The sequence below is a fragment of the Balaenoptera musculus genome, chromosome X (genome assembly GCF_009873245.2).
Source record: "Balaenoptera musculus isolate JJ_BM4_2016_0621 chromosome X, mBalMus1.pri.v3, whole genome shotgun sequence".
Lineage (NCBI taxonomy): Eukaryota > Metazoa > Chordata > Mammalia > Artiodactyla > Balaenopteridae > Balaenoptera > Balaenoptera musculus.
The window spans coordinates 104,387,688-104,412,633 of NC_045806.1; the positions used below are offsets into that span (position 1 = coordinate 104,387,688).

Genomic DNA, 24,946 nt, shown 5'->3' on the forward strand with positions numbered 1-24,946 from the left:
TTTCTTTTGTGTGAGAGTAAGGTCAAAGTTATATCTTGTTAAAGCTACTCTTTTTTTGCCTCCCCTGAGGGAGGTATTTCCTGTTACTGAACCTAATCTTAGCAGACAGATCAGGAATATAAATTTTCCTTGAATGTGATTTTATGATGAATAGCAGGACTTAAACTAAAGGGAGTGGAGAGATAGAATAAATACTTTTTAGCCAACTTTTCAGTGAAACATCTATTCTACAAACACAAGAAATAATACCATTTGGAAAGGGACCAAAAATAAATGTAATGACTTTGGAATAGAAAGAATTTTCATACTCCTTTAAATTAATTCAGCTTTACCACGTCTGAAAATGAACTTCTTTGAGACATCTACTAATTTATCTTCTACTTACAAAAGATTTGTCTTTGAAATGTGTCTTTACAATGAGAATTGAAATATAATGACAATAATGGCTACCATTTATTATTATAATTTAACGTCTACTATGGGAGAAGCACTATGCTAGGTGTTTCACATATATTATCTCATTTAACCCTTACAACTACCCTACAAAGTAAGAATTACTTCCCCATTTTACAGGAGAGGCTCGGAGAAACCAATTAACTTACTCAAGGTCACACAGTAACTCTTAGAAGCAGAGCTGGGATTTGAGTTCATTTCTGTTTGAATTTTTCTATGCTGAATCTCTGACAATTTTCATAACATTGTTTTTTTTTTCCCAACACTGGCTCAGATCACTTTCATCAACCTACTTCTCCCCTAAATCATAACATTCTGATAGTCAAGGAAGAGATAGATGCTGGGATCCTGCCCTGTATATATGCTCATTGCCAATTTTCTAGAGATTCAGTGGCAGTGCTGACAATGGAAAGGTAACATCTGTTGAATTTGAACAAGTCTCTCTGAATGGTATATTGGACAAAAGGTCTAAACCAGAAATCATGAGACTTGTCTCTCATATTAACTATATGCCTAATTAGCTACTTGACCTTACATAAAATCATTCAACCTTTCTGGGCCTCAGTTTTCTTTTATAAAAGGAAGGGCAAACCTAGGTGATCTCTAAGATCTAATCTAGTGTCAATATTCCATGATTATGCCAAAAGTCTGTCAAAGAAGAAATAAACAAAGACGGTTGGAAATGAAAGCAGGCAGTAGTATTTAGAATGCTTTACCTTTCACTGCTTGACATGCAGAATTCAATTTTAAAAATGAATGGACCTAGCAGAGAAGTGTGGGAAGCTCTCTTTGATTGTTGAAATTGTTTACTCTTGACTCCACCATTAACTTTGACTGCTATGGCTTCAGAAATATCTTTTGAACAGTACTTCTCAGAACATTCTTCCAATGCACACTAACTGAACCATTTTGCTAGCTGGAATAAACTCTTCTAGGTTTGTTGGACTCTAATGTGTTCACACATACCTTAGTAGAAAAAATTCTTGACTTAATTAGAACTTAAATATTTTTTCTCCACTTAAAGTGAAAAAAGTTAACTATTAAAAATAAATTGAGGGCTTCCCTGGTGGCGCAGTGGTCGAGAATCCGCCTACCAATGCAGGGGACACGGGTTCAAGCCCTGGTCTGGGAAGATCCCACATGCCGCGGAGCAACTAAGCCCGTGTGCCACAACTACTGAGCCTGCGCGTCTGGAGCCTGTGCTCCGCAACAAGAGAGGCCGCGATAGTGAGAGGCCCGTGCACCGCGATGAAGAGTGGCCCCCGCTTGCCGCAACTAGAGAAAGCCCTCGCACAGAAACGAACACCCAACACAGCCATAAATAAATAAATAAATAAATAATTTAAAAATAAAATAAAATAAAATAAATTGAAATACGAACTTAGCTGAAAAACACATTTTGCAGATGTATAAATTGAGATCCACAGCGGCTGATTAGCTTAAGATTATATGGAGAGTCAGAGGTATGCCAGTACACCAGAGGCATCTGCTGATCTGGGTGACCTAGAGTTCTGGTGAGGGTCCAGAGTGGGAAACAGATTGTTAGCTGAACCTTGGGCCTGCACAGGATCAGGGATCCATATTAAAACCAATCTAGATGAAAATGTGCCTTGCAGAAACAGACTAGAAGGAAATAATCTGTCTCAGGCTTGGGTCTGAGGATGTTAAATAACAAGCCTCCTCTGATACTTCATGGCGACTAGCCAAGTTTCATGTGGGTTTGGGGCCTGAATTTGTACTATCTGTATGGTCTGAAAAACTGTAACCTGAGATTTTTAATTTAAACTTTAAATTAGTACAAATAGTTACCATGTTGTACACCTGAAACTAATATAATATTGTAAGTCAACTATACTACAGTAAAAAAATAGTTTGCCCTGATCTGTAGTGCAGACAGGTTCTGACAGAAACAAACGTAAATCTTCCCCAGACTTAGAATTTAAATATATTTGACCCAACAATTAAAAAATAAAAGAAACAAAAAAGCAAGCCATCATATGCAAGAGTTGACAGAAACAAGAAACCACAGACCCAGACCCACAAAGCCTTAACACGATCTATTTTCAAATATAGCATATAAAATAACTATGTTTAGTATGTTTAAAGAAAAGAGAGTAAACAAAAACAGGATTAAGGAACAAGAAATTGCCAAAAATTAATGAGGCATATTTGAAAAAAAACTAAATTAAAATTTTAGAAATCAAAAGAAATCACTGAAATTTAAAATCTAATGGAAGGGTTAACCACCATAATAAACACAGCTGAAGAGATATTTAGTGAGCCAGAAGACAAATTTGAAGAAATCACCTATAAAACAACAGAGAAACAAAGAAATGTAAAATTGGAAAAAGAATAAAAGACATAGAGGCCAGAGTGGGACAGTCTAATGGAACTTCTGAAAGGAGGTAACAGAGAAAGTGGGAAAATCAAGATCCGATGAGATGATGACTAAACATTTTCTATGATTTATGAAAGACATGGGTTCTTTTTTTTTTTTAACATCTTTATGGGAGTATAATTGCTTTACATTGTTGTGTTAGTTTCTGCTGTATAACAAAGTGAATCAGCTATACATACACATATATCCCCATATCTCCTCCCTCTTGCGTCTCCCTCCCACCCTCCCTACCCCACCCCTCTAGGTGGTCACAAAGCACCGAGCTGATCTCCCTGTGCTATGCGGCTGCTTCCCACTAGCTATCTATTTTACATTTGGTAGTGTATATAAGACATGGGTTCTTATATTCAAGAAGCTCTGCAAGTCACAAGCAGGATAAAAACAAAATTAATCCACACTGATCCTTAGGATAGGACACTGGGCTGTGAATTCTATTGCCAACCTCAACTCTGAAGCATATACAATAAAGTAACTTTTTCCTTGTGTCTCACGGCAAATTAGTTCCTTCAGCTATAAAATGAGGAAACTTATTACCAACCCTGCTTAGACCTTATGGATGTTACGAGAGTAATAGAAACCTGTTTGCTAGGTTATTGGGAATGTGGAAGTACAAGTACAAGTCAAGTTCTTTATAGCAGAGGCAAGTACCCATTCAGAATTTCTATGAGCTCCACCTTATTAAGTTTCCAGGTAAAAATGTATTGTCCTTACTCTTTAATGAAGGACTAATCTCTGTCCTTCCTATGCCTCTTCTCCTTCTTTCCAATGACTCAGAAGAATACATGTAGAGCAAATCTCTGGAACAGTCCTGGAGGTATTTTGTATCATCAAAGCTCAATATGCAATCCACATTCTAATAATGACCCCGGATTATGGCCATAATAATGAAATGAAGAAAATGGATATGTAAGTATTTGGAGAAAAAATTAAAACCAACAGATAAACGCAGGATGTTTTAATTACAGGAGTGAAAGTATCCTTCAGTTTATTTGGGGGAGATGTATGGGGTGCTCTTCAGTATCTCTAATCGTTTGATTTTGCACAGGACTGGGACAACTTATTCTGATACTTGTGTATGTCCTGGCCACCGATTGTGCACAACTGAATTCTGGCTTCCTTCGAGCTCTCTCAGCCATCTCCACTAGAGAAGCAGGCGGCAGGTCAGACTGTGGAGGTGGGCACCCAGGTGGCCACTTTCCCTGCAGGATCTCACCTACAGGGCCAAATACACCTTTTAGATACACCCTTTTCTGGGTGTGTTTCCATTTCATGTAGATAAATGTGAATTGAGAAAAATGCCAAATAGAAAATGAATTGGAATTCAGAATAAGACTTTGGGCAAATGAGAGGAATGCATTTAATAGTGAAGCACAGAATTTTCCTGTTTTCTTTTGATGCCCCTACTGGTCTGTCCAAATGCATTCCTTATTATTAACTGTACTTTAACCATGTAAGTAAGCATGCATCTTCACACTCATGCTTACTTAATTACATTTTCTTGCCTCACAGTTGCCACCTTATTTTAATATATGTCCCTGGTTTGAAAAACAATTTTAAAGCTTTAATGTCCTGGAACAGTCAGTAGAGTTAGTTCAGATTTACAGAGAGGAAGCTGCAAATGTACTTCCTTTTTCAAACTTGTCAAATTGTCAAAAGTTTCGCTGGATTTTTGCATTGCAGCCTGCTAATGATTGCAGAACAGGCATGGTTTTTATTGTCTCAGAACAGAATGTAAAAGACGTATTTTGAAAACATTTGATATCTGATGAGCTTTGAATCACCTCACTGTATATATAATCTTATGGCTATTAAATGAACTCTCTTTTATAAAAATAAGGGATTTTTGAATCTGAGAATATTTTGGAGTTCAATTTCTATTTTCACTTGAGACAAAAAAAACTTAGGGGGTGTCAAACCATCTCTGAGTAGGATGTGTTGCTAGGAAATCATGATAATAGTATGATTTTTTTCCATTTCATATCTACCTCTCAAAAATATTTATGTGGATTCCATCTTACACACTTAATTTGAATTGAAATTCTATTAAGGATGCTCTTGGGTTGTATTTCTAGTGCCACCAATGAACTTCACTTACTGATTCAGTAAATCTACAGTTAATGTTTTGACCTCACTGTAGTGTTAATGGTGTAGCCACTATGTTTCAAGCAGGGGTTTGTTTTATTAAATCAATCAAATCAGAGTCACCTTAAGGTTTACCCTTTATTTTTTCACTGAGTAGAAAAAGAATTAGTTTAAAATAAATTTGATCAGAGGTTGTCATACTTTGAATGCAAGTTAAAAATAATTAAGCCTACATAGGAATTAGTCATAAGCCTTTTGTCCCTGTACGCTAAAAAGAACTTCCCATCGTGTTTTGGTGACTAGTTGTCTATATTTGAGCTTTTCTTTTAAGTCCAGGGAATTTGTAGCATTATAATATATTAACACTGTTTACTAATTAATAGAAACTTTTCTTCTGAGAACTCAGCTACTGTGCCTAAGAAATTCAAGTGTGTCCCCCCGAACTGAAGAGGGAAAAGTACCTGCAATCCTAGGTTCCTAATCTGGGTACATTGATTATCTCTTTTCTACTGAAGATACTTAATGGTAGTTACTTTATATATGAGTGGATTTTTCTCTTCAGTGGCATGATGAATGACTATATCGTTGTGCCCGCAGCATGTACATTAGATTTTGAACAAAGCTTCTTTATCAAATGGCAGGTACAACCCTGCTGTTACTGTAATATCTGTAGGAAAAATACAGCGTACACACTAATCATTTCAAATCGCCTAATCAATACCTGGAAATTGCAGGAAAGTGATGCGTTGTATGTGATAGGTATGTAGAATCAGATGAAAATCTTTTGATTATTGGCACTTTCAATAAAGGGGAAAACTAATAATGTTTTAAAAGCATATGATACTTGTGTAATCAAGGAAAGTTTTCCTAGCAATAATAATTATATGAGCCTTTTACAACTTCCTCCTCTAATTATCCGTTTTATTAGTAGATGCATATCACCATCCATTAGGCAACACTTAAAAACATAACAAGACATTGTTATATATACACATGTTTATGTGTGTGTGTGCATGTATACCTCTACAAATAGAGGTAGATTCTCAAACAGCATGGTCTATATATCAAAGTATGGATGTCCTTATGATGAAAACAAAACTATTTACAATTAATATTTCCTCACCATAAACAATACGGAGTTAAGAGAGTTTATGGACTGCATCCATGAACCATTCATAATCAGTGTCAACAGCTCAGTAAACAGTATCAAGAATCATAGATCTCAGTGTTGAAAGGGGCCTCAAGGGCCATTTGGCTAATCTTCTACCATTTCAAAAATGAGGCAGCTGAGACTCAAAGAAGTTAAATTAGTTACTCAAAGTCACTGTGCTGTGAATAGACACACAGGTGCACACGCACACAAATACACACACGCAGTGTCATCTCTCCGATGGACAAGATGGCCACATGTCATAGGATAGCCTGAAAGCAAATATCCTTATAACAAAGCCTTATGGGATCTTCAGGAACTAACCCTGCTTGGATGGGGTACATGATGATAGTACCTCAGATGATTTCTGTTATATAGCCAAAAAAAAAAAAAAATATATATATATATATATATATATATATATATATCTGAGGTTCAGAAATACTTCAGGGCGTAATGTTCCATCTCTCTAGCTGATGAATCCAGTTCTAAGATCCAGTATAATGAGAGGTAATCAGGGTAGAAAAAGCAGAAGCTGTCCTCTCTTTGTGAATGCTTACCTTCTATGAATTTCACAGTCAGTTATCTGAGAGTAAGAATAGACGGGGTGACTCAGAGGAAGTGTCATCAGGAAGAAAGGAGTTAAGCTCCAAACTCTGCTTTTTTGCTCCCCTTCAAAGACTATGTGACCAGGAGAAGCCAGATTTTATGAAAGACACGTAGTAGATGCTGATATTAGAAGCCAAGGCCAGTATCTTCAGTACAGGCTAAATGTATTACTGAGATTTCGTGGTAAGGAGTTCTATTTTAAGGGAGTATGATTTGACCTGCGGTATATCCAAATCTAAACTACGTTATAACTAGCTTCTATTGTATTCCTCTTGAGGTATTTTTAAAGACTAATGAGTTAACCTTTGTGAAGTACCATGAGACCTTCAGGTTAAAGAATCCTATATCAAGTATCAATTCACTGCCATTAACAATACTCAACGTACCTAAAAAACAGACTGAAAATAATCAGTAAACCATTCACCGCAGTCCCCTTGGTATCAGAGCGGCACAGTTAACATGCTAACAGCTAAGCGTCATGTGCTTAGAGGAAGAAAATGATCAATGGCAAAGAGCGTATCCACCACCTTTGAAATGACATGATCCATTATAAGAATCAGATGTTAAATTGCATCCTGTACTGAGCACACTCAATTAAAAGTCTGCACAGTGAGATCATCTCGATGGTTAAGTATGCTCTGTGGGAACAACCTTTATGGAGCTTAAAAATCACAGAAGGACTATTCCTACCATGACACCGGAGATTTGGAAGGCATTTCCTCCCCCAGTTTTTCAAGTTGGTAGTTTTATTAGGAAGCCTTTTGCCTGAAAGGCTGCAAAGTTTTGGATCACACTTATTCACTCTTTTGCTTCTTTGAGCAAGAGATGCTTCCAGTGTTCTTTTTCTACTGGGTCTAGAATGGATGAACGTGGCTTTAGTCTGCATTCTAATTTAGTCTACATTTAGTCCACATTGTATCTGGACAAGAATGTGTCATTCATACACTTGATATTTGATGCCCTTCATCTCCTTGAACTTTCCCTTTTCAGTAAGCTAATCTATATACCTGAGTCCCTGGCTCCTTGTCTAACTCTTCCTTTGGTGGGGGTGAGGGTGGAGGCTGGAAGGAACGCTAGATGTAGAATGAAATCAACAGCCCTGGTTTCTACTTGCACGTTTGCAAATTAGCCAGGTCTATGGCCTTGGACAAGTCATTGAACGTCGCTGGTCCTCAGTTTCCTCATGTTTCAGAAACTTGTACACTTCTTGTTCATTGTTTACTGTCTATCTCTCCCAGCCAGACTGCAAGCTCCACTAGTGCAGGAATCTTTGTATTCCTCACTGATGTATCCCAAGAGCTAGCACATGGCACATAGTAAGTGCTCAAGGAAAATTTGTTTAATAGAAGAAGTGTAGAGATATGTGGTTCAATGTTTCACAAATGTGGTAGCCTCTAGTTCACCTGTCTCAGCATCCTTAAGGATTCTAGTGCACTGAAGCCAGAAAGGCGAAGCAGTTTGCCCCTAGATGTGAGAGCTAGGGCACCATTCTAACCTCCTCATTTAATTGTCCATTGGCCAAACATTATTGAGCCCCTATTATGTCCCTGTCATATATGTGGAATCTAAAATATGACACAAATGAACCTATCTACAAAACAGAAACAGACTCACGGACATATAGAACAGACTTGTGGTTGCCAAGGCGGGGTGAGGGAGGGATGGATTGGGAGTTTGGGATTAGCAGATGCAAACTATTATATATAGAACGGATAAATAACAAGGTCCTACTGTATAGCACATTCAGTCTCCTGTGATAAACCATAATGCAAAAGAATATGAAAAAGAATATATATATATGTATAACTGATTCACTTTGCTGTACAGCAGTAATGAACACAACATTGTAATTCAACTATACTTGAATAAAATAAATTTAAAAAAAAGACTTTTCCAAAGTCTTCTTGGCTGTAGGGTTCCTTCTCAGAGAAGTAACCCATGCCCCCCTCTTTGTGCTCTGCAGCACATAGCCTTGGACACAGCCTAGCAATGATACCTCTTTATACATGGTGAATTAGGTGATGGGCTCCCAGAGGACAGTATAGTACAATGGTTCAGTGCATGAAGCATGAAGCCAGAATGCCTCAGTCCAAATTCTGACTCTGATACTTGTTATAGGGGTGACTTTGGGCAAGTTATTTAATCTCTCTGTGCCTCAGTTTCCTCATGTGTAAAGTGGGCCTAATTACAGTACTTATCTCATAGGGTTGTTATGAAGATTAAGTGAACATAAGTCCAACAATTAGAAAAGTGTCTAATACACAATAATTGTTACGTAAGTGTATGCTCTAGGCCATGATACTATATCTGACACATGGAAGGATGGAAGGTGTTTAATAACATTTAGTAAATAAATTAATAATCAGGTTAGAGCTATACTGTACAGTCCCCTAATATGCAGTTACTTCCCTTTTGTTAACTATCTTCTAATTGTTCAATGTGTGTCCTCCACTAGCTCCTTGTGTGCAAGGACCACGTCCATCTTGTTCATCACTATATCCCCAGCACCAAGCACCATGCCAAGCACATAGTAGGCACACTATATTTGCTAAGTGTATAAATGAGTGATTTTTAAGATTTGCATTTTAGTTATTATTACACTGTCTTTATCATTTTAATCATTTTCTGAAATTGTAAAATGCAATCCTTTCTCCCATATTATTTCCATGTGAGGCAACAAAATTTTGTACAGTGAAGTATTAGGTTAGAATTAATTCCCTTAACAGAGCGATTCTCCTGTTTCTTTATAGTACAGCATTACAGATTTTTGGTTCAAAACTATTTCAGGTGCTCACAGAGCACCTGTCCTTCTTGCTTATCACGTGCCATTTTACATCCTCAACAAAATTCATCAGCAGAGGCTTTGTAAGAGCTATTACTTATTAATTCTACTCACTTAATGAGCACATGGTCTGAGGATAAGAAAAAATATATAAAGAACGATCCCTTATTTTTGGTTTAGGTGGAAAAACAAGTCATGTACTCAAATACCTACATCACAATGCCTTTTTGATTCTCTAGCAATGAGTACGGTAGGATTTCAGAGGATCCTGTTGATGTGATCAGGAAAAGTTTTATAAAATGGCTAAAACTGTACTTGGTCTGGGTGGATGAGGTGAATTTTCATAGGTGGAGAGGGACTAGCATTCCTGCTGAGGAAAGGGCACAGAGAAAAGTGGGGGTAAGGAGAGCATACAGATTACTTTAGCGGAAGGAGGGATTTATGCAGGAAGCAGAAGTACAAGATAGGCTGGAGAGAGAGATATGGAATAGTTTGTACTGGGCTTTTGATAACAGGCTAGGATATCTGAAGGTTTTCTATAGACAACGGAGAACTGTGGATGATGTTAGGGTAGAGAAGCAAAGTTGTGGGACTAGTAATCGGGCAGGAACATGGCAATATAGAAATAGAGTAAAGTGCCTGGCTAAGTTGAGTTTTTACATGATGGGACACCCAGTGTAAATATTCTGCAGATGGCTGGAAAGGAAGGACTACTTAAATTTGGGGAAGACACAGATTTCAAATAATCTGTATAGAACTGATAACAAAAGACTTGAGAATGGATGAAATAACTACAGGAGAATACAGAACAAGGACAGAAGTTCAACTACAGAACTATGACAATGAAAAATACGATTAAAAGCCCAGCAGTATGTTGTATATGAAAATCCAGTAAAATACTAGCCTAGGGAATACCTGGAAGCCCTTTATAACCCACGAAGGCATACAGATCAGAGTTTAAGAGACACTACCTTAAGGTAAAGACCAGTAAGAACTTGGGAGTGAAGGGAGAAGAACAAGAAGAAAACTCTGACATACCTGTTGAGCAGTCAGATCCTGTCCACTTGGGATCGCAGCTGCATGTTCCAGTGTCCAGGAGAAAAGTCCCGTGTCCTGAGCACTGCTCTTGACATATGGGAAGTGGAGTTTCACAGTTGATTCCTCCCCAACCAGTAGAACAGTGACATTCTCCTTTTACACAGATGCCATGGCCGGAACACATTGGGTCTAAGCAGTCCTCTGAAGGCCCCAAAAAGGAGGGAAAAGGTTGAAAGTAAACAGGTGTGGCCAGTTTACCTTGGGACAATGAAACCGAGATACATTGATTTCCTAATATTATATCATTTATGCTGTTTTAATTAGGCAATAAAATGACTCATGTAAATGCTGTGTTCAAACCAGAATATTATTAGCACTTAAAAACATGGTAGGCTATCATAAAGGTTGCAACCTAAACTTAGAAGAAGGAAACCACACCATATGCTATGTGAAATTATGAGCAGTGTGTAGTACTCCCACGCAAATGGGTGGGTGGACCAGTGTGGGCCTTCAATAAGAATTCCTTGGCTTTGTAAGAAAGATCAAGAATTTTTAGTAAGTCATTCCTCGTCTTTTCTGAAATTGGAACCATAGCTCCCAGAAATGGCTTTTATTTGATGTGTCTAGAGGAGTTTTTATATATATTTAAGTTTGGATTATTTAAGGTATTGGGTGAGGTGACTGCTGTTTCATGAAATCATACAATATAATCAATTTCTTATAATTTCTCATTTATCCCTAAGAAGCACTGAAAATGCAACATTTTTAATGTAATTTTAAAATTCTTTTCCTTGTGGCTTCTCCTTCTACCAGGACACTGTGACATAGTTTTCAATGCTTTAGAATATCACAGACTCAATTATATTTGTCTCGGATTCTGTGAAGTCTGGAAATTTTCGGACACATTCTAACAAACACTCTATTTTAGAAGTAGATTCCTATGTTTGCCTTGGGGAAAATCATTTTGTGCTTTTAATTGAGTGACCATCCCATGGGAAATGGGAAAGTTGATTTCCAAATTTCTGATCTTCCCATACAAATAAGATGAGACCAAAATAACTTAACCATGATGAGGATGTATGCTTTGAATTACTTTTCCAGCAATGGAAATAGAGTGATACAATCTGCCATCATCTGCAAGAATGGCCTACTTTTAGGGTGTGGCATGTACCATGGAACAGAGTAAGTCTAACTAAGCGGTATTATAATTAGTGTTATTGCCATTATAATTAGCCCATGATCTCAGGATCATTAGCACAATGCTTTAATACCTGAGCTAATCAGCAAATAAACACCAGAAGGTGCATCTGATTTCATCCGTTCATTATTTGGAGGGAGAGGAAAAGTCTAAAATGTAGAATATTGTTTCAGAAGGAGGTAATTTTATTACATAAAAATACAATAATTTTAATAAATGAAATAGTATTTAACTTAATATAGTTTCTTTTTTTAGAAGGCCACCTTCAATGAATAGGCAAGTCATACGTAAGTAAGAGGCACAAAGTCATATGGCTGAAAGGACCAGGTTGGTAGCATACTTGAATGAGATGGGCTGGATGTAAGAAAACAGGGTGTCAAATGAGTTGAAAATTACACCGCCACGAAAACCTGCCCATGATGTTTACAGTAGCTCTATTCATAATTGCCTAAATTTGGAAACAGCCTTGATGTCCTTCAATAGATGAATGGATAAACAAACTGGTATATCAAGACCACGGAAATTCAGTGAAAAGTAAATGAGCTATCAAGCCATGGAAAGACATGGAGGAGACAAATTCATGTTGCTAAATGGAATAAGCCAGTTTTAAAATTTCCATACTGTGTGATTCAAACTATATGACATTCTGAAAAAGGAAGACTACAGAGACAGTAAAAAGCTCAGTGGTTGCCAGGGGCTGGAGTAGGACGAGGGATAAATAGGTGGAGCACAGAGGATTTTTAGGGCAGTGAAATGATTCTGGATGATACCATGATGGTGGATACATGACATTATCCATTCAGCAAAACCCATATAATGCACAATACCAGGAGTGAACCCTAAGTAAACTATGGGCTTTATTTAGTTACTAATCATAATGTACCAATATTGGTTCATCAATTGTAACAAAGGTACTTTACTAATGCAAGGTGTTAATAATAGGGGAAACTGTGTGTGTGTGTGTGTGTGTGTAGGGGTGAGGGCTATATGGGAACTCTGTACTTTTTGCTCAATTTTTATATCAGCCTAAAACTTCTCTAAAAAATAAAGTACATTAATTCAAAAATTAAAAAAACAAACAAACAGGGTGTGCTGGGAATAAGTGTCCAGTTTAAAGGAAGCTGCTGCTAATTGGCTACAATCATTGCCACCACATAGGAATGCGGGCCCAAGGTTACCAGATTTTCTAGTTGTTCAAGAGAAGCTAGAAACATAGACTTTTATATGACATTTCTCTATTTTAAATTTTGGGAAATACGTCACATTAAACAACAACAAAAACACCACCACCACCACTTTGTGAATCAAACAAAACCCATCCATGGGCCCAGTTCAACCTGTGAGCTCCTGGTTTGTGATGTCTGACTTAAAATATTTTTTGTTAAAAACCTGTATTTGAAAAGTTTATACATTTAAACATGGTATTCCTTGCTATCTTGGTTATTCTGTAAATTTTCTTAGTGGCCCCTAGAAGGCAAACATAAGCTAAGTCTTTTTTTCAACGACTTACAAAATTTAAATTAGAAGGGTCTAAATTAATTAGGTTAAATGTTTTTCAGGGCAGATTGTAGATGTTGTGATAGACACCATTTTTTGGTGAATGTCTGTGTGTCCATATAGCATCTGGATGTACAACTTAAATATCATGATTGCAGATGGATTCCCATAAAAACAGCTTCCAAAAGTAACTCAGGAACTCTACTGCCTTCCCTAGGCCCAATGACATTCATATTGGAACAGATACAATCTTCACACCAAAATTCTACTATGGCTAATGGGAAGTGGAAAGCTAAACTCTGGCTTGCTCATGAAGTGGAATGAGATTAAACCCTTTAAAATGCTGTGTAATAGTCTCAATGAGCCATCTTTAAAAAGCAATTGTAGTGCATTTTCAGCAGTCTCTTTCCTGAACGACAGTTGTGATGAGACCATCTCCCATGGTAATGGTTTAATATTATTTCTGAAATCAGTCTTATTTGAGGAATGTGACATGAAAAAGGTCTGATTACTAGTAAATTTATTTTCCAATGTGTCTTCTTTAAATTATAAAACTATTACTATTTTGAAGTATGTTTTGTAAATGATAAAACTATTGTGTGTGTATGTGTAAAGGCTCCTTTGGGGTGAATTTTAATATAAAGGCACTGCCTCGAAACTCATTAGTGGTAAGTCTACTTCCTTAGGCATGGAGGTCAAGTTTCAGCAGGAGGTATGTAAAAATAAACAATATAAAGCAATAATAATAATGGTAATTACAAATCACTCCCAAAGAAAACATTCATGAAATGGTTCCAAATGTGCACGTATTATTATTTTTATTATGTGCTTTAAAGTAAGATGTAGCCTAGTGCACTCTGTAATAATGAAAGCATGTAAATTAACACCTAAAATCATCAGTATGGAAATTCTCAAGTTATAAAACAGTGTTAAAACGAGGGAGGAAATGCCATTTTTCACTACTGCTCTGCAAGGGCCACAGATAAAGCCTCATGTTAATATTAGAGGCTGTCAGAAGAGACACAAGCTCCCCCTCTCCATGTACTAAGTAGACATGCTGAGCATTTAATGGTTTGCAAAGACCACTTACATCTCTACTAGAAACCCAGAATGACACCTTGGACAATTCAGTGAGAGAAAAGCCTGGAGCAATAGATTAACACAGGGCTCTGACCTTCCTCGCATATTTCTCCTTTGTATCCTGGCACACAGATGCAGACTCCCATGATGCAGGTGCCGTGGCCAAAGCACGTTGGGTCAATGCACTGCTCTTCTGGAACGTCACACTCTGGCCCCTTCCAGCCATTTCGGCAGACACAGTGTCCTTTCTCGTATTCTCCATTCCCGCCACACAGCACAGGGCACGAATCTGAAGGTTGGCAAATGAACTTGTAATGTTCTCATAATGCTTTTAAAATCTCCAAAGAGCAATTCTCTATCGATTCTCGTATAATATTTCCAGTAAAAAAAAAATTGTACTATTTCTGTCTTAGCCTTTATTAAATCGGCACATGTTCGTGATTACAAACAGAATTTTCCTCTTACGGATTGGGGGAAAGATAAATTATAAAAACATCCTGAGTGGAGAAATTATTTCAAGTACTTGCTTTTGATTCCACCATACTCTTAAACAATTATTATTATCATCATTATTATAAGCTAGGATTTTTCTCTTTTATGGTTTTTCTTCCTCAAGCAGATGTATGCTACTTTCAGGAAGAAAATCCTGAAAACCTGTAAAACTAGTAGGGGGTTATTCGTATTATAGAATGTTATCTTTAAAAAGTTGTGCATTTAAAGAGATTTATGCTGGACAGATGTCTGTGCCTATCCCACACTGTGCAGACCTTTATTAGAACACTCACTCCGCTTTATCACTGTATGTCTCCTTATTAAAAATATGGGCTTCCTGAGGGCACGGCCTGTATCTTCTCTTATTCATTTTTTCAATACCAGCCATCACCTCTACTTCTACCTCCCACCTCCTCAAGATCTAGCAGAGAACTTGGAACCTAGCAAATGCTGTAGAATTCTCTGTTGAAAACAAATATCGTATATTAACACATATATTCGGAATCTAGAAAAATGGCACAGATGAATCGGTTTGCAAGGCAGAAATACAGACACAGATGTAGAACAAATGTATGGACACCAAGGGGGGAAAGCGGGGGTGGGGGGTGGTGGTGGTGGTGGGATGAATTGGGAGACTGGGATTGACATGTATACACTGATATGTGTAAAACAGATAACTAATAAGAACCTGCTATATAAAAAATAAATAAAATAAAATTCAAAAAAAAGAATTCTCCGTTGAATAGAATTTAATCTAAAGAAACGGAGTGGCTGAGAAACCTGAGATGAAAGCATTAGCAGACTGAGAACTTTACGAACACATTGCGAATGAGCAGAAAGCATCTCTAAAGTAATAACTGGAAGTCTATGGGGAAAACACAGTGTGATTTATCTACAGCTTTTCAAGAATTAAACTATGGGCAAGTCTAGTTTAAGTCTAGTAAAGTTTGAAAGTTTAACTTCTGCCTTTCCAGTCTTTCCTTTCTAGGCTACTCACCGATTCGGTGACTGTCCACCCCTTCCAGTTTACCTTGGTGTGTATAACCGGTTACCCACTCTGCCCTTTCTTAAAGTTCATCCATTATAAATGAGTTTATGAAGGGAATAGAAGTATCATGGAGTGGTTGGGTCAGAGGATCCAGGTACAAATCCCAGCTGTTAGATAACCTTGGTATTTCACCTCTCTGAGGTTATTTCTTTGCCCATAAAACTGTGATAATAGATCTACATCGTAGGACTATCGTAGGATGTAGGAATTAAAAGAAGTACTGCAAAGTGTTTAGAACAGTGCCTGGCAGAGCAAGTGCTCAGCTTTTGGTAGTGGCAGCTCAGGTGTTGTTGCTATTGCTGCTGCTACTGCCACTCCTGTCCCTCCTCTTCCTCCTATTGCTACTAATTCTGAGTTCTCAAATGACATTGAGTTCCCTAATCAATCAGTATAAAAGAGCAACCTCACCTCTAGCACAGTCAGGCCCAAGGAATCCTGGGAAGCAGTGACAATGGCCAGAGATACACTCTCCATTTCCATTGCAATTGGTCGAACAATCATCCATTATTTCTATTAATAGAGAGAAAAGGAAAAAAAAGAACAAACCTATAGATTGTAGAGTCCTTAATTTTTTCGAAATTGCAAAAACTCTGGGCCTGTAACAATCTTTGCCCTCTGCTGTCTACAAAGCACTTACTATTTAAAATCAGATGCCAAAGATTTCTGGAAGATGTCATATGCAGTACCGAATTATTAAAAGCGCCCTGGATTTGCTGAATTGGCTATTCAGGAATGGAACTAAAAACCAGCCTCACCTCTAAAGTGCATAAAGGGTCTAGATGAGTTGCATTCTTATGAGACATTCATGATAAAGCTAAAAATGTACGAGGATTATAGGTCATTTCTCAAAAGCAAAATGGACTTTAACATGTAACCCGGAAGACGAAGTCTATTGTTTATTTTTCAAATTTAGGTTGTAGCAAATAAAAATTTCTTCTCTAGCACCTAAAATGTTTAATCTACTATCTTGACAGCTTAAATATGATAATCAGTATTTCATTTTCATTAATAAGTGACAATGGAAAGCTTTTAAAGTAAGTGTTCATATTAAATTCACCACCACTAAAAGCATTAGAACTTAAGTATTTTGTTGAGAAATGCTTTCTTGACTGTAAATGCTTATCAGTTCTTTGCCACTAATTTCCCTTCAATCCATTCTTAGAGAAGAATAGGCTTCAGGGGAATTGAGAAGGCTTTGAAGGTGCCCATAGGTAGTTGTGGTGACATAAAGATGTGCAATGCAACAGTACTTTGATAAGTCTTGTGTTAAGTAACTTGATTGAAGAGGTATAAAATTATACAAAAATCAGTCTCTGACGATGACGTTAAAAACTGTTTTTAGTTTAAAACTGTATTTGAGTATGATAGCATCAAATTCCAAGTCCATGAACTATTATGATATGCATGTTTTACTCCTGTAGTTTAAAAAAAAAATCTTCTCATTACTCTTTTCTGTAAGTTTTCCATAACTTAGCACTCCTGGATTCTGACTTTTATGTTCTAGACCATTACACTCATACTTCTCGTATGTACCAGTTTTTCTTTTCAATCCAAATTATCTACTTCATCTAGTTTCACTTGGATAAGCTATTTCCAATTAGAAGGAAATATTCTAGTAAGTAGTCTTGGCATCTTTCATTAAACTATGAGAATTTATAAAGAGAGTTGGGAAATAGCATTTCTTCAATTGTGGCCTTTTGACCACCTGTATCAGTAGGATCACCTGAGGCACTTAAAATGCAGATACCTGAGCTTCACTCCAGATTTACTGAATTTGTCTCTGAAGGATGCAGCCCAGTAATCTACATTCTAACAAATACCTCAGGTGACTCTGCAGGTGATGACCGAATTAAAGCATTGAGAACCAATGCTTCAGACAGTAAATTTCCAGGTTAGAGGAATTCTAGTCTAGACTTGGAATTCTGCAATAAAAGCAAGAGGAAGAAAGTGGTATCTAGTCCATTTAGGTGGTTCTTAGAAAGCTGAGAATGAATCCAGTGGCTGTGTGGATAGCCACCCTATTATCAATCAGAGATTATTCTTCTGACATCTGTGTGAATACATCAGATTCCTTTTTGCAGGTTTATGGTGGCCTGTTCTCTGATCCCTGTGCTAGAAAACTGAACTGGATAAGAAACTGACACGTGGCATCTGCTGAACAACTGGGCTGGCAGGAATGTAACATTTGACAATGAGCTAACCATTTTTAACTCATTAAAACATTAGTTATTTTCAGAAAATCATTAATTTATTTAAAAGGTCATTACGAAAAGGCACAAAGGGTCTTTTTTTCTCTTTTCATTCAGAGATGCAACAATTATTATCTATTTTCTTATCTTGCTTTCTTGTACCAAAAAGTAGTGGCAGTTCTTAAATCTACATTTGGATTTCCCCTGCCCTGGATGGTTAATAGGAGGCCATGGAGGAAGCTTTCAAAGGTAAATATACTTGAATTTAATTTCACACCAGGTCCTATTGACAACTTTATGGAAGCAGCCTTGTGGGAATGTAGCTATTGTAGAAAAAATGTTTAATAAAGTTTGCTATCAAAATGAATAAAAATCCCTACATCTTATTCACTCATCTAAGAACCGTTCCTGGGCCCATAATGCCACACAGAGCTTAACACCTGCAATGCAAATGAGAAGAGAAGGCAATATAGGAGGTTTTGGAAGCTGCCACCTCCACTGGGTATCAAAGAGACATCGGGATAGCCTAGGGACTCCAGAAGGAGGATGGCTACAGCAGAAACACATAAATAACTAGTGATGAAAAAGAATGTGCTTTTCTGTTTATATTGGCCTCCAGGAAGCTTGCCTTCTATCTTTTAAATCTTACTTCAGACTCACTTCCTAGACACCAGTTCATTAGAGTTGAGAATCATTTTAAAGTTCTATGCTTAAAACCCTGTTTTTATGCTACAGCCTAAAGCCCCTTGGTTTCTGCATCTGCTCTGATGATGGGTTTTGCTTCTGGCAGGTTTTCTCATGGGAAAAGCCAAAGCTAACGAATAATCGAATGGAATGAGTATGGTCTAAAGGGCAGGGGTTTGGAATCAGAGGTACTGAGTGTCTCCAATCTCAATTTTGCCACTTGCTGGCTGTGAGACTTTACCAAATTATTTACTCATCCCAAGCCTCTGATTCCTTACTTGTAATGTAAGTAGCACTATACCTATGCTATCGGGGTTGTGATGAGAATCAAACAAGATAGCTGAATGTAAAGCATCCAGTAGAGTGCTTGGGGCAGAATGGCACTCCATAGATGGTATATATTATCATGTTATTGAGCAGGTTGGCTGAGATTAGGGGATATTGATAACTCTGTCTATACAGCTAGAAAATAACATATAATAATATAGGCTAGTAGCTAGCCTATATTAGTCATTCAATAAATGTTGGTTATTAATGCTGTTTTGATCCCTATGAGTAGCAGACCAAATATAGTTAAGATCAATCAACTGATTCTAACATTATCATGAAATAGACAAAGGAGCAACATTTAGAAAAGTTCATACAGACCTTAATTTGTTTAATCAAATACATTATCCTCTTTTTACTATGATTAAGATAAAGTACAAAAACATAAAAATACTGGGGAGAATTTAGAGTGAATAACTTATATACCTTTGACATTTTGGGAAATTTACTTGGATTCTCTTTAAGTGGAATTATAGGAGAAATGTTTCTGTTGCTTCTAATCTTAAAGACAACAGAAAAGTGAAGAAACTGACTTGCATAAGGAAAAGCAAATATGTTGTTGCAGATGAAACTAACAGATTCATCTCTGGACAACAGAAAATTATATCTCAAAGGTTAGGTTCTTTGGGGGGAGGAAGTAAGGGACAGGAAAAAAACTTTAAGCATGTTTCTGGGTCTATTGATTTTTGAAAGGTTAATAGCTTGGTTAGTGTTTTAACTTGAGCTTAGGGGTAAGGATAACAGGAAGAGAGAAAATCTTCCTCACAAATGTTTTAAATCTTCTAATTCCTCTGATTTCTTAGGAGAAACTCAACCTCTCATAACTCATTAGTATTTGCATTATCAAAACTAGGTCTTGGTGGACAAATATCATGAAAGGTGTGTCCGCTGAATTTGCCCCACTGAATCTGTAGGTGGCAAAACAGTGTCATGACTTAAAATATTTTTTTTTCTAACTTAACACTTTGTCTTTTGAAGATGTAAGATCAGTGGAGTTTTCTCTAGGGGGAAAATCATCAGTGCATTTTTATTGCCTTTCTGATTACTTCAGAGGAAAGTTTTTGATAATCTTGCAGCTGGAATACCATTTTCTACTGACAAAAGGTTTTCAGCATCAAGTAAAAATAAAACATAATTGTTATAAAGAGCAGATGGTATATCTATTAACAGTCAACACAATTTCCTAAACATATGGTTGAACAGGTTAACTAAAGGATAAAGTGGTGAAAGGTGTGTAGAAAACTGACAGCTGTAAGATACTTTCCTTTCTTTTAAAAGACATGTGTTTTAGGAAAATTCACACAGTAAAATACCGTGTCTATGAGTTGTTTACCCTTAGGGCTCGAAATTTGCTAAAGATCTCAGCTTTATTCACACAAAGGGTTATGGGGAATGACTTCACCCAAAAAAATGACAAGAGCTTGCTGTCTCTGATTAACTAGGGTGAAAGTGAATAACAGTGTGTGTAGGCATTGTATTAAAAAGAACATGCTTTAAAAGGCTCTGAGCGCAGTGAAAGAGCCATTGTGATGATTTTTAAACTAAACAGTTCTAAAGAAAGAACTTTGAATGACCCAAGTTATTATCCTTAAGACTCTTCTCTACTCTTAGGTTGTATTTTTAAATCTTAATGGTTCTAGAATCAGTTGTTGTAAAGAAGAACTGGATTGATGCTAGTTTTTTCATTTAAAAAGGTATTTATTCGCTTTTTCTTTTTTAATATAACTTGAATTAACAGGGCTTCTCTTGCTTATTTCCCTTCTTCATGAAGTTGTTCATCTATGTATTCTCGGTAATAGTATTAATATTATCCAGGTAAGTATTCCTCTTGAAAACACATAAAAAGGAGCATGGCAAGTAACCTAAAATAGCAGCAAATAAAGGAGCATTTAAAAAATCTTCATCAGCATTTAAACAACATTACTGACAACAACAATATAAACCTTTCTCATTGTGACCTATCCTGAGTAATGACTTTAAGGTAGAATGAGCAATATGCTTAAATAACATCTGTATCACTTTCATCACTGATTGTGTCTTTCTGGAGTTGTACTGTCAATTCAAAATTATAGCCAAGGCAGCTTACCAATTGCTGTAGTTAACACAAATACTTGCTCCATCTTTTTTCCATCATTGTAAAATGCCAGATACCAAGGCCCTTGATCCATATACTCTATGAAACCTGTTTCCTGCAGTGAGGTTAAGATCAGGTTCCGAGGGGAGTGCTGGGTATCATCAGAGCTCTTGGAGTCCTGTTTGACCAGTTGTTTTCCATCCATTAGTTTTACAAAATCAAACTGGAACAAATACAAACACAAATATGAGCCGCTACTTTTACTTCTAAGGCTGATAAACATCTCTCACTTCAATTGTGCTACTTCATACTCCTTTGCTTTGGAGGTGGGCAAAGTGGGAGAAGAGGTTATTCATCCTTAAGAATATCTAAACCCAAAAGCATATTATTAATTCTGAAAAAAATAACTCTCTACTATATTTATAAATGTTATAAACCTTTCGGTTTGGGAGTATTAAAAATAATTGTTTAAAAATAATAAACCAAGAAATATAAAAATTCTTATTTAGTATTATGCAAGAGAATCTTGATATTTTACTAAAGTATCTGATAGAAGATACTTGAAAATAGACATTCCCCTTGAAATGTTACCATGACCTTCCTTACAAATTAAAAAGAGTTTTACAGTTTTTAAAACAAATAAATGAACAGTTGAAAATTTGAGAACATTCATCATAATTTACTACCTTTGTGGTAACATATTTAAATATTCAAAGGCCCTGTCCTTTTTTTTTTCCTAATCGGTGGACAAGCGCATGGCACATGTATCCCAAGCCCCAGATGGTTATGATTCCCTGTGCTACTTCTTAGACTGAGCAGGGCCTCAAATGGGTTCATGTAAGGAAGAGATAAGGGAAGGAAATTAAGGGAAATGATGTGGCAAAGGTTTATAAAAGGGTCTTGTAAACCACAGAGGTTTTACATATTTGTGTTTTTATTAACAATAACAAGGAAAAATTTTTACCTGCAAGACAAAACGTGCCTTTTTGACTCATTTCCCTCTTGATTTGCATTCCTTTATTGGGACAACAGGTCGGGAATGTATGGAAGCAGCAGAGGAGGTGTGGGCACCAAAGCTAAGTAAGAGGAGGGGGCTGGGAAGGCTCATGACCATCCTGTTCCAGGAAGCAGAACTCAAGTTGCAAGAATATTTTCTTAAACTTCCTTTTTTGAATCTGCTCTGCTAAATGCTAGTCCTTATTTCTCAATACCATTTTTTTTATTCGTTTGACTGTGATTATTCTCGATATTTGCTCATTACAAAAACTGTCTGCCTTCACCTCTGACTCCCACATACTTTGCAAGTCACAACCCCTAAACTGTTCATCCCACCACTCTCTAAAAGGGTCAAGAAATACCTATAATATCAAATACCTGAGTATGTGTAGGTGGAATGTTTCTTCTGCCATAAATTCCCAGCAGAGAGTCCTTGGCTAAAGAAATATTGAATTTCAGATATATAGGATGGTGGATAGTAATCTGGAAACGCCAGAATAAGCCAGGTGGAATGGTCTGCATGACCTGTGCACCAATGTCAACTTCTCCGGTGTCTATTGCCCGTCCCTTCTGAAACACTGGTTTTAAAAGTAAAGAAAATTATATATAATATTAATCTTAATTTATAAAGCAATGGTTTTTAGATTTTCAAGAACAGGTATATCAAAAAGACTTACTCAGCTCTTTCTTCCTCCTCACCCCACCCATCTTTTAAGACCTTACCCAAATTTAATATCTTCCAAGGAGCCTTCCATAACCAACCACTATATCAGTCTCTCTTTCCTCTAAACTACTATTGCATTTATTTCCATCATTTGAGTCATCTTAACCATTATTTACTGAGCTTTGTCTTGGTAGCTGTAGGAGATACAAAGATGAGTAAAATACAGTTCTCGCTCTCAAGGAACTTTGAATATAAGAGACAAAATAGGACAAGTACACAAATATCCACATTGTAAAGGAAAATACCTGAGCTGGGTATACAAAGGAAGGAAAAGGTTTTGGTTGGAGGATACTCATCATTCCTAGCTGTCTCAGTCCCCTTTATATTCTTTAATTTTCTTCTTAGCACTTATCACCACCTAACATAGCACATGTTTTATTTATTTATTGTTTATCACCTGTTTTCTCCCGATAGAATATAAGGTCCATGAGGCTGTGGCTGTTTTGTTTATTGCTTTATCCCCAGTAATTAGAAAAATATAGGCAAATAGTATGTGATCAGTACATATTTATTCAATGAATGAATGAAAGAATGAATCAGAAAAGCCTATGTATGGGAAGTGGTACTGAAGATGGGCCTTAAAGGATGGAAAGGATTTCAACAGAGCTGTTGGGAAGGATTTTCCATGTGAAGGGAACAGCTTGAACCAAAACAAAGAGGGAAACCATAAAGCTAAGGTGCAGGGAAGGTGTATATAGAGAGGAGCAGTTGGAGATAGGGCTGGAGGGAAAGGACGGCATGATATTCAATAGCTCCTTGAGAGCCAGTCCTAAATAGTTTACTTAGTAAAGGATGGAAAGCCATTAAAGGTTTTTAGGAAGAGGGGAGAGGTTTGGGTACATTAGAAAGGCTAATTTTGGGACTTCCCTGGTGGCACAGTGGTTAAGAATCCGCCTGCCAATGCAGGGGACACAGGTTCGAGCCCTGGTCTGGGAAGATCCCACATGCTGCGGAGCAGCTAAGCCCGTGCACCACAACTACTGAGCCCGTGTACTGCAACTACTGAAGCCTGCGCACCTAGAGCCCGTGCTCTGCAACAAGAGAAGCCACCGCAATGAGAAGCCCGCGCACCACAATGAAGAGTAGTCCCTGCTTGCTGCACTAAAGAAAGCCCGTGCGCAGCAACGAAGACTCAACGCAGCCAAAAAAAAAAAAATTTTAAAAAAAAAAGGCTAATCCTGAAGCAGAAAGTAGGATGCTTTAGAGCAGGAAGGCACAAGAACAATATAGGAATTATGGGGCAATAATTCAGGTGAATGACATGAAGATCTAAATTTAGGGTAGAACCAACAGCTCATGTGGAAAAAGTACATTCCAGTCAATTGTAAAATTAATAAGTGGGACTACATCAAACTAAAGCGATTCTGCACAGCAAAGGAAACAATAAATAAATTGGAAAGGCAACCTACAGAATGGGAGAAAATACTTGCAAACCATATGCAGCCATCCCTCAGTTCTGTGGAGGATTGGTTCTAGGATCCCCATGGATCCTAAAATCTGTGGATGCTCAAGTTCCATATATAAAATGGCAAAGTATTTGCACATAACCTATGTACATCCTCTCATATACTTTAAATCATCTCTAGATGACTTACAATACCTAATACAATGTAGATGCTATGTAAATAGCTGCTCACTTGTGGCAAATTCAAGTTTTGCTTTTTGGAACTTTCTGGAATTTTTTTTCCCCAAATATTTTTGATTCGAGGTTGGTTGAATCCGCAGATGCGGAATCTGAGAATATGGAACGCTAAATGTATCTGATAAGGCATTAATATCCAAAATATATAAAGAACTTGTACAACTCAATAGCAAAACAGCAAATAATCCAATTTTTAAAAATGGACAAAGGACTCGAATATATACATTTTCCAAAGAAGACATATTAATGGCCAATAGGTATATGAAAGGTGCTTAACATCACTAATCACTGGGGGAATGCAAATCAAAATCACAATGAGATATCACCTCACACCTGTTTGCTTAGATATTATCAAAAAGACAAGAGATAAATGTTGGTGAGGATGTGGAGAAAAGAAAACCCTTGTGTACTGTTGTTGGTAGGAATGCAAAATGGTACTGCCATTTTGGAAAACAGCATGGAGGTTCCTCAAAAAACTAAAAA

At 37.0% G+C, this 24,946-nt stretch overlaps 1 protein-coding gene across 1 annotated transcript in view; it reads right to left on the reverse strand.

Annotated features, from left to right (window-relative positions):
• TENM1 (teneurin transmembrane protein 1) overlaps positions 1-24,946 on the reverse strand; it is a 786,103-nt gene that overhangs the window by 246,124 nt on the left and 515,033 nt on the right. The window contains exons 9-13 of the mRNA XM_036840114.1: positions 22,476-22,675; positions 21,114-21,324; positions 16,236-16,337; positions 14,382-14,576; positions 10,513-10,713 (exon numbers count right to left, since the gene is read on the reverse strand). Coding sequence (XP_036696009.1) covers positions 10,513-10,713; positions 14,382-14,576; positions 16,236-16,337; positions 21,114-21,324; positions 22,476-22,675 — 909 coding nt within the window. The remainder of the gene's footprint in view (positions 1-10,512; positions 10,714-14,381; positions 14,577-16,235; positions 16,338-21,113; positions 21,325-22,475; positions 22,676-24,946) is intronic.